At 39.5% G+C, this 11,095-nt stretch overlaps 1 protein-coding gene and 1 long non-coding RNA gene across 2 annotated transcripts in view; one reads left to right on the top strand and one right to left on the bottom strand.

Annotated features, from left to right (window-relative positions):
• Positions 1 to 660, bottom strand: part of LOC116673464 (uncharacterized) — a 7,019-nt gene extending 6,359 nt beyond the window's left edge. The window contains exon 1 of the mRNA XM_032505818.1: positions 524 to 660. Within this exon, the coding sequence (XP_032361709.1) occupies positions 524 to 598 (75 nt within the window). The 5' untranslated portion in view covers positions 599 to 660. The remainder of the gene's footprint in view (positions 1 to 523) is intronic.
• Positions 661 to 7,879: 7,219 nt separating this feature from the next.
• Positions 7,880 to 11,095, top strand: part of LOC116673034 (uncharacterized) — a 17,313-nt gene continuing 14,097 nt past the window's right edge. Inside the window, exon 1 of the long non-coding RNA XR_004327718.1 lies at positions 7,880 to 7,892. This is a non-coding gene — a long non-coding RNA (uncharacterized LOC116673034). The remainder of the gene's footprint in view (positions 7,893 to 11,095) is intronic.

The following is an 11,095-nucleotide window of genomic DNA, read 5'->3' as shown; positions in this document are numbered from 1 at the left end:
GCTTTTCTAACTCAAACATTAGGTATATTTTCTTATAAATAAGGTTTGTTGAACATAAATTGCAAAATAACTGTAAAACTAGTGTTACGTAGTGTTAAATGTCAAATAAAGTGACAAACATTGAAAAAAAGAGTCAAAAGTGTTAAAAAAAAATGGGACAAAAACATCAGAAAAAGTTAAAAACATCACTAATTCAATTTTGATGGGAAGACAACACAAGGGTTAATGTCTTCTCTCTCAGCTGTTTGGAATGATTGTCATTTTATTTTATCCTAAATATTCTGCAAAGATTTTCAATGTGTTTCGATATGGTTATTACAGAACTGCACATTTGCTTCAATGTATTTTGAATGTGTTTGAACAATGTGCTGCGGATACAGAAGTATTGTGCAGGTGGTAAAACATCAATTAGAAAAGAGTTTTATGAATTTAGTTTTGACCAATGCAGGTTAGTGATTTAAAAAACAACAACTGTATTTATCTCTCCAACTATCTATCATCCCTCAAACAAAAGGTTACTTACATCACTGTCTTCCTTGGTGTTCATCTTCCTCTGACACCGTTGCACGACGGCCTTTAACGACTCACAAATAGCCATGAGTATCCGAAAAATGCTAACAAAAGTGTCAAAAAGTGGCAGAACCAACAAGTAGTAGTGTCTCTCAGGAGGATCAGTGTGTGTCTGACTGGTTCTGGACCCCCCTTTTATACATGGACCTGTTGTGATGTCGCTGTAGAATCATGGAACATTCTGATGGAATCCATATGCAAATGAGCTACTTTATGACTTCTTTAAAATGTTCCTATTTCTTTTATCACTGTCCTTTTTAGGCATAGGTACTCTAAGCCAGTGGTTCTCAACATGGGGGTTGGGACCCCCAAGGGGGTCGTAATGTCATTTCTGGGGGGGTCGCCAGACGGTTGGGAAGAAATAAAGAGATGACATTTTAGACTTGATGAATGGTTTTTACATGAATGTGAGAAGTTTGGTAGATAACATGTCTTATGTTCAGAGCTTCATTTGTAAATCAGTCCCCGCGAAAACAGAAATGGTGCTGTTCAGGTCAGGGGGAGAGAAAAAGTCACAAACGCATCAAAAATCCACAGAGCCTGGAGCACACTGGACAAGGCTCGGTGGTAGCTGCTAAAAGTAAAACAAAGCAAAGCTTTATTTGTGTATTAATCAGAGAATTCACAATAATCACTTAAAATCAGCAGGGGGAGAAACGTAGAAACAGCTGTTTACACCGGTTTGCAGCTCTTTTTCTTGTTGGTGATGGGGGTGTGGGGTAGTTGGCCCTACGCCATCAAACGCAGATGAATCATGTATGGATGATGTACCATATAAATGCACTGTAACAAATTTAATGTAAAATTTACAGTCACTTAGTGGCAACAAGTTACTGTGAATTTTTACAGTAAGGTACTGTGCTTCCATTTACAGTATTGTATGTAGTCATTGTAAAATACAAAACAAATAAACATTGTAATTTTAGTTGTATTTACAGTATTGCTTGAAAACATACTCCGCTGGGTCCATGCTCATCAGGTCGTTCTGTGATGCGAGCGTATCGAGGACCCTAAAGCAGAGAAGGCAGCAGGCAGGACAGAGCTTCACAAGGCTTTGTTAACGAAAAAACAAAGTCCTCAAAAAACACAGGAACTGACAACAGCAACACAAAGTCCCAAAATCCCCCAAAAAAGGTCCAGGGGGGAAAGCAATGCAAAAACAGGGAACAAAGGCATGGAAAAACTAACAGGTATAAAATAGGTACAGGAACGGGAACAACACGTGCAAACCGCCTGACAAGATGACGTACAGCACAAAGAAACACAAACGCTCTGACGAGAGACAAAGGGAACACAGAGGTTAAATACAAGAGGTAACGAGGTAACAAGGAACAGGTGATACGTCAGGTGAATCACATTAGGGCGGGGCAAGACAATCAGACAGACAAAAGTAAAACTCGGCAAGATGATACAGAACAGGAAACCAGACTTTCAACATAAAACAGGAAACAGAACATACCGACGCTCACAAGGAGACACAAGACAGACTACCACACAAAACCGGGGTGGAAACTAAGAAACACGAGGAGACAAGACAGGACCCAAACAAAACCAAAGAAACCACCCAAACCATCACACCCCCACAACTAAACAATTTGGGGGTGGGGGGGGGGTTCTTTTTATTATTTGACTTGAAACTTGCTATCTTTTTTTTTAACGATTTTTTTTGGGCTTTTCCCTTTATTATTAAAGTGGCAGTGGATATGAAATGGGGAGAGAGATGAGGGTTGATACGCAGCAAAGGGCCGCAGGCAGGACTAGAACCAGGGCTGCTGCAGGACTCAGCCAACACGGGACAAATGCTCTTACTGGATGAGCTAGAGGCCAGCCTGAAACTTGGTTATCTTTACATGTTATCAGGTGATTTCATGAACAAGCCCTTGAAACTGGTTGAATACTCATTGTGTCACTGTTTCCCAGTTTAAAGCTGCAGTCCTGCTTGATCACCAGCAGAGAGAGCTATAAGTGCCTGTTGCCTGCTGGAGCTGATAGATATAGTCTCAGCTGACATTTTGTGACTCTTTATGATATTCTCATTGAAGCAAGCAGTAGCTTTTACAAAACACCAGATGGCGCAGCACGATGGAGATGCAGACTTCCCCAAAAGTATGTCAACTGTTTACAACCTATGTTTAGACATTTCTACAGTCTGTAATTCATGGAAAACAACTCAAACTTAATTTCAATCACAAAAGATGACCATATTAAAATCTCTGAGAGATCACTTTTAAATAACCCACCTATACATTACATACTGTAGGTATTCCCTGTATAAAAAAAGCAAACTGTTTCATGTCGGGTCATAAGCTTGAAGCCAATCACCTTCAAGGCTTGAGGACAGCAGTTGGCTCAAAACATGGGATTAGGCTGCTAAAGAATGGGTCTCTGTGCTTCAGCATCTCTGTGATGGAGCCTGAAGGGAACTCATGACCCTGCCTTACATCATGAGACACATGGTTCTCACCAGAATGAAGCCTAAAGCTCTATGTGAGCTCATGATACCATCAACACTAACGTACGATGTTTTCTACTATGATTCTTTAATTTTAGCTGCAGCCACTTATGGCTCTTTTCTGGCAGTGACAAGAAAAGTTAGATAATAAAAAAAGGCACAAAAAAATAAAGGTAAAAAACAACAACATCTGCACAGTTTATACAGTATGTCAAGGAATGTATCTGACTTTACAGAGGCCACTTTAAAGTTGAAACTATGTAGCCTTTTTGTTTGAGTTTCCACTGTGGGCCCCCCAAAAGGAAGTTCACATTGTCACACTAATGGTGTGAAATATATTCATACATGCTGCATTCCACACACAGTGGTAGGCTGTTAAGGTGCACTCATATGTTTTAAATACACACAAGTTTATATACACACACTGCAGTAACCCATTCTGTATAGGCTATGGACTCATAATCACTACTAATCTACTACTTTGCGGCTGAGAGTGGGCCTCAGGTTGCTTCCTGTCTCACAAATACACACTTTCACACAATAATTTTTGCTCTGTTGCTGTCACTGCTACTTTCATACATAGTTTTAAAAATACTTAGAAAGAAAATGACACGTGAAAAACACATGTTTACAAGCAGCTGGAGTAGTATAGCAAGCCATAGAAACCGGCCACTCCTATCCTCACATAGAAACCGGCCTCTCAAACCCACGCCAGCACTGGCCGCTCATGGATTACTGTTCCAGATCGTAGCTCCAAGGAATCTACTCCAAATATGTAACTCCCCATACACACTCACTTCAATCAGCACCAAAAAAAAAAACCTGTGTCTCTCTGGTCTCTCAAAGGGGCCTTATTACAGACTGACACTCACCTCCTTGTCCTGAGGAATCTAAGGATTGAGGAAAAACAAAACTTATTGTACAAATAAGATCATTAAATCCCAAACAATCACTGGGGGTATTCATGACAAAGATTTGTACACCAAGATAAAATTGTTTAAATGTAAAATACAGTGCAGAAATCTCAAATTGAGAATCCAAAAGTATCAATACACTGGACTGGATTTGCCCAAAAGAAAATAGAACAGATGTGGATTATGTAACAGTTGTTCATTTTAACTTCTGGTGGACTTCTCATAGTTTCCAAACATGACATGAATTAGACTAATTTTGGAAAAATGTTTAGAAATTATACTCATCATCAATAAGACATCAAAAATATTTAAAGAGAAGTGCAGTCGTGATAAATATGGACTCTAGGATTTGAATATTTCACCCAGTGTGAACACGATACAGAATACACATTGTGAAATAACATGACCTTTCCAACTTTGAAGTTGTACTTGACTTATTTTGTATTGCTCTTCCATAAAGTTTAGGGACTCACAAGTGACAGATTAAAGAAAGAATGGTCAAAATCAAAGCTGCAGAGGCAGAGACAGCCTGACTTTTGAGTCACTTGGACAGGTCCAAAAACGAGACTATCCACCCCAGAAAAACAACAAAATAAGGCCTTTTTACAAGCAGCTATTAATGACTCATTTTTATGTAGTGGCCGTAGTAATTTTTATGGGAGCAACCCAGGAAGTCATGTATCGTAGTATCATAAACAGTTAAAAAAATGGACCAACAGATCCCGTTGCTGTGGACGGAGACCAGTGAAGGATATTAGAAGCACTTTTCCGGTGAGAGCTGGGTGTTACTGCGCAGCCTCCAACTGAGCTTGACGACTTGGTTGTGACGTATTTTTACAAATATATTTTACCTATTTTTACAAAAACGCCTGCAACTAAAATTTTTAAATGCTTCAGATGCAAAGTTATGTTTTGTCAAAGTGGTGCCAAAATGAATAGCAGTCAATGGAATGCCAACGGTGGGTGAGTGCTTGGTGACATAGGCGCAGGGTAATTATTGCAAACTAAAATGCTAGTTAACATAAGTAATTAAACTTAAACAGCTAATGTAAGTCGATACTGCCAGGGAGCTTCTCCTGTACTGTTCGGTAATTCCTCTACTACGCGACAGTAAGTCACGTGGTTATGACACAATCGTTAGCCAAATTTTACAAATGTACTGATTTCAAGCCAAAACACAATCTTTTGATAAACCTAAGCAAGTAGTTTTGGTGCCTAAACCCCACCTGCACTATGACTGACAACGTTAACCACATGTTTAACACCGTATGAGAAAGTGTTGACCTCCCTGCCATCGGAAGGAGCTCTTATTCAGGAAAACTCCTTCAGGTCGTACTACGGGGTATAATAATCCACCTAATGTGGTCATATGGGCTGGAGGAATACACATGATCCTACATTTCCCATATATGCAAGTCAATAGTGTCTTTGATTAGACCTTGCCTGCCTTCTGAATACCCATTTCTAAAACCCCACATCTACTAGCTATCTAATGAAATGCAGGCTTTCTGTTAAAAATCACTGCACACAACGCTGCATGTGATAATAACTAGGCTCAACTGGCCCTGTTACCAATAATACCATGGACCCCTAACATAGGGACTCCAAATATCACCCCCCTTTGTCCCTCTTTTCAAAGAGATGTCTCATTGTGTGGAGGTCTTTACTTAAGCTTTTCCTACTGTCCTACTGAAATTTGGCAAATGGTATAACCTGGTAACTCCATAATCCCACTTTGTTTTTAATGATGCATTCTACACTTTAATCAATGGCTTTTGAAAATTCACAATGGACTCCACAAAAACAGATTTAAAGAGGTACACACCTACATATTATCATCAAACAGATAAGGATGACAGCTAAGTTGTGCGGGTTTCTTTTCTGATTGTCACAGGTGTTGAACAGATTGCATTACTAGTTAAAAAACAACAATTTTAGACAGCAATGCTAAGATTAATTGTTGCAAACCAGGTAACACAATCCCACACATCACTCTCTCTCTTTTCAACAGTCATTTACTCGCACTCATTTATTGATCCTCCCATCCAGCCGCATCCAAACTCACAAATAAATTCTGTGCCCTCTCCATCCCGTTCTCTCACAAACACACATATTGTCACGCTCATGCACAGCCAGATATTACAAGGCCAGGGCCAGATGCAAACCAGATGTTCCCCAGATGTAGATAGGGACAAAAAACACATCAGCTGAAGCACACCACCTTTTCACCTCAGCTGCATGGAGCAGAAACAGATGCGGGACAAAAACCTCCTGGAGTTAGGATTGGTAGCCTACAGTATGTTTTTCAAAGTGTTACGTTATTATAATTATTGTTTTGCATTATGTTGCATAAGAAATAAGCATATATAGTATCAGGGGAGAGCAGGTTTCATTTTAAAGCAGATTTTTATGCATTTTGTGGGGGGAAATTAAACAATTTTATGGTCAAAATAAACATATTTTTGCTATATTTTTACAGAATGTTTCAGTTTTCAGACATTCCTTTGTCTTGCTGTGGCTTTCTCTCTAGTGTTGACACTGAGCTAGTCTCAAAGTCACCTCAGTGAGACCAAAACAAATCCCTCTAAGACACATATGCAGGGACAAAAACAAAGGATCAATTTACACCCGCCTCTCCCCGCCCTTAAACTCCTCCCTCTCCTCCCTCTCCTCCTTTCCTCACGCCCACAAACACACACATAAATATTTCAAAGTACAGATCTTATCACCTCTGTTATGGCTCTCAAAAGAACAAGAAATGTCTTACATTTATACAGAAAAATGGAGGACTGCACACTCACTGGCCACCACAGCTCAAAGAATATAAATCGGAGACCCCAATCTCTACGTTACACCGACAGCCCCCAGGCCAGCCCCTGAGGACACCCCCCAAAACAAACACAGTGAGTCAGGGTCTCCTTGGGCATATTTCATCTTAAACCCGTTCACCCTGACATGCAAGCTCCCCTGGTGGACCACGGACAATATCCAGCTGCTGGCGGGCTGCCTCGCTCTCCCTGCACCCCAAATTTCTACCGACCCTGCCCTAGAAAGCACACACTCCTTCTTTCCCACACACACACACACACACAAAATCAGAGTACGATAATTCCTCCGCCCTCCCCCACAACCCCACCTGTGGCCTACACAGCTGTGCAATTACTCCCATGGAAACTCCTCCCACTTATGTATGGAGTAATTGTATCGTTTGTGTGTGTGTGTGAGTGTGTGTGTGTGTGACCTTAACTTTTTGGTTCAATGCCTTTATTATTCCTCTGTAAATCTCCCCCGCGCCCTTTAACAAAGTACAAGGTTCCAAATTTAGCACAGATCACTTGCACCCCTGAAAAAAACAAAAAAAGTTGCATTAATAGATAAATTACTCCCCATTCAGTATTTATATCCCAGCAAGTTGAACAGCAAGTTGAATAATAATAATAATAACAATAACTAGATAAGACAAGTGCTGTTTAAACAGCATTACAACGCCTATATGTCAGTAGTAGTGTAGTGTAGTTATGTTCTGCTACACATTTAAGTCATTTAAAAGTGGTTGATCATGCTTACTGTTTTAGCCTAAAGACATTGTTTAATACTGTCATGCACAGCTGGTTTTGAGTCAGATCAATATGCATGCTTGTGCACACTTGTGTTTCAGCGTGTAGCTCTGAAAGCTTGCCTAAATGATGCGCACACACCGTTCCCTTTCTTTTGCATTAACTTTTGTTGCTATCTTGCGGGACTTCTCAACATTTTGCCATTTCCCACACCAAGTCTCTTTTCTTCTCCTAGCTCGCAATTTGTTGTGGTGCGCCATTCAATTACGATTAACGTAAACAATCCACTGTCTGTGGTGAGCCTCTTCTCAGTATTTGCCTCCTCGACTAAAGGGCAGAAGGATGCGGAAACCCCCATACTGCACCTGTGAACCAACAACTTCCTCTCTTCTGTTGTTTGTCCTGATCTCTCCATCACAGCATCCCCTTCACCACAGAGACTTCCTGCGGAAATGAGACTGCGATATGGTACACACTACACATGCTCTTGGTGTTTCACTGAAAAAGCACCTTTGGCTCCAAACACTCAGTGTCAAGGTTCTAGTCAAGCCAATAACCTTTGACCTGTAGCTTTCTGAAACCTCGGTTTCATCCGGAGGGAAACCAAACAGCATTTTAATCTAAAAAAAACCCCACAGTGAAACAATATTACTATTGATATTAGGTTGTTAGTTGCATTGTAGCGGCCGTACTGCTCCATCACATTGATTGAAATCAATAAAAAAAAAATGAACTTTTGGATTGTATTTAACGATAAATACAATTTAGCTTTTGGGGTGCTGGTACAGTAGGCAGATTTTATTACCTTTGGACAGAGTTAGGCTAGCTGTTTCCCCCTGATTCCAGTCTTAAAGGTCCCATGACATGGTGCTCTTTAGATGCTTTTATATAGACCTTAGTGGTCCCCTAATACCATATCTGAAGTATCTTTCACAAAATTCAGCCTTGGTGCAGAATTACAGCGACTAGAGCCAGTCCCATAATGAGCTTTCCTTAGGACGTGTTATTTTTGAGTCTGTAGCTATGGGGGGGGCTCGGTTTACAACTACTGCCATTTCTAGCCACTGGGGGACCATAGGCAGGCTGGGGGAATGCATATTAATGTTAAAAAATCTCATAAAGTGAAATTGTCATGCCATGGGACCTTTAATGCTAAGCTAAGCTAACTATATTTAGCATAGGCCTACAACCATAAGAGGTTTCGCTCTTCTCGAACTCTCGGCAAGAAAGCTAAACATAAGAGACAACCTGGTAAAGGTGTCTACATGACATTATCTGGTTATAAATACATTATTAGAGGGACTTTATATTGATTACACCTACCTTTAGTTAGCCTTCAGTTCATTTCTCATAAGCATTCCTCCCAGGAATACATGAGAGTGAATATTCAACTTATTTTCTGAGAAGCATCCTGACATAAGGCCATCAAGCTATATTTACTACCCTTATAGCCTAAACAGTGTTGGGACTAGTGCGTTACAAAAGTAACACATTTACAGTATTCTATTCCTTTTTGCTGTAACACAGTAATATAACGCATTAATTAAATTTCGGTAATATTATAGTCATTATATACAGTAACGCGAGTTACAACGCATTTTAACGCAACATTAAGTGTTTTTTTTTTTTAAGAATTCACCCACGGCGCGAAACATTTCTTCAAAGGAAAAAAAAGGCCGTGAGCATTGTTTCCTGTTGCTCTACTCGATGGTTGAGATGACTGCAGAGACGTATACATTTGTGAGATGTGACATTATTTTCAGGAGTTATTACGCGAAGTAACGGAACCAGAAGCAAAAACGGTGTCCAACAGGTGACGGTACGTCAGCGCGGACAGCAGTGTAAATATTGTTTTTCTCATTTTATCAGCCGTGGAGAGTATGCCTGTAGTGGAACGGCTTCGAATGGCGACCAAAAAGGCTTGACTTTTACTGTGACCATTTACTGTTCAATATGTTGCAGTTTTACAAACTAGAAAGTGAACAACTTAAGCTTGACGAACAGGTTTAGCATTCAGCGTCTCACGTCCATCTCAGTAAGCTAGCAAGAGTATACAACAGACAACTTCCGTGCAGGCTAGTTCAAAATAAAAGCACTTCCTGTGACTGTTCGCAGTCAAACTAAATTCCTGTTAAACAAATAAGGTTAGGCTATGTACCTTTTCACATATCAGCTGTAAATCAAGTACTGTAAATAATGTAGATAGTTTTAATTACACTATAATTGACCATTTTCTTTAGACTGTTTTAAACTAAACAACATGAATGTCTTATTCAAATGCTTTAAACAAACATTTTACAACAATGTTGTACTGTACTTAAATACAACTGTAAGGTATTTTCATTTTCTCCTACTTGCTTATTGTACATTTAACTTATCTATTTGCATAACTTTGGTTACTTTGCATATTCATTTTAACTATACAAAATATTATGAATAATCTATGATGTAGTAAAGTGGCTAAAGAGGAGATTTTATTGATCTGTCCGTTCATTCAGTATCTCCATATTTATTCTGTTTTCTTATAATATATTCTGTTAACATACACTGCATATATCTATATCTATATTATTCTTACTACTAGTATAATTTTATTGCTACTACATTGCACATATCTGTACATGTTCTTCATACATTGTTCATATTACATAGCCATATTTATTCTACTCTTATTACACTGCAATATATTTTGTTGGAGCCATTACACCACTGTGTTTTGTTTTGTTTTATACACCATGTTGGTTTTGCTAATTAATCTGCAGTTTTAGGTTTGAGCACTGGGTGGAGCACTGCATTTGGGAAAGCACAGGTAACCAACCACAGGCACACAGGTGTTTGGAAACCTGGGAAAGCATACAGCTTTTCTTTGTGTCATGTCTGCGTGTCATTATTTGATTTGTGTGCAAAAGAAATTGAACGGAACTAAACCAGAATTGCTTGTGCAACGGTGAGCAGGCCGTCAGGAGAATAAATGGGTCACAGGCAGATTGCGGACATTGGTTATTGGCACGCAGAACATGCGGCCAAGCAAGTTCTCCCCACATTGGCCTAATGTAGGAGTTGATAAAAGACTACATATTTCTTGTTCTGCCTATGCAATATCACAATGCACCTTTCTGCTTTTTTTTTGCACTTATGGTTGGTTTTTGTACTTGAACACTGCACAATGACAATAAAGTTGAATCTAAATCTAAATCTATTTGTATTATTTTCTCTGTTATCTGATAAATGTCCTCCATTAAGAATTACAGTACACATAATTTCCAACGGTTAAACACTCAAACTACATACATTTGTAAAACACTGCCTGCAGTGGTAGGGTATATGTATGGTGAGCTGGCTTCTCTGTTGTGTCCTTTGTTTGTTTTACAGCAAAGTAAATCAGTAACTTTCGAATGAAAAGAGGTGAATTGATTACCTCTCCCTAGCATAAAACCCACCAAGTTGGTTCCCCAGCACATCGTCTTCTGACCCAAGTCCCATTGTATTGTGTGACTGTTGTTTTACAAGCAAGATAATCTATTCAAAGGGCACTGACCGTGGAGGAAAGACAATGGTCTTAATGACTGTAACCAACTGTAGAGCGGGATTAAGGAGGGCGG

The sequence above is a fragment of the Etheostoma spectabile genome, chromosome 23 (assembly GCF_008692095.1).
Source record: "Etheostoma spectabile isolate EspeVRDwgs_2016 chromosome 23, UIUC_Espe_1.0, whole genome shotgun sequence".
NCBI classification, from domain to species: Eukaryota; Metazoa; Chordata; class Actinopteri; order Perciformes; family Percidae; genus Etheostoma; species Etheostoma spectabile.
Note: the sequence above shows the minus strand (reverse complement) of the source record. Positions and strands in the feature narration are given on the sequence as shown.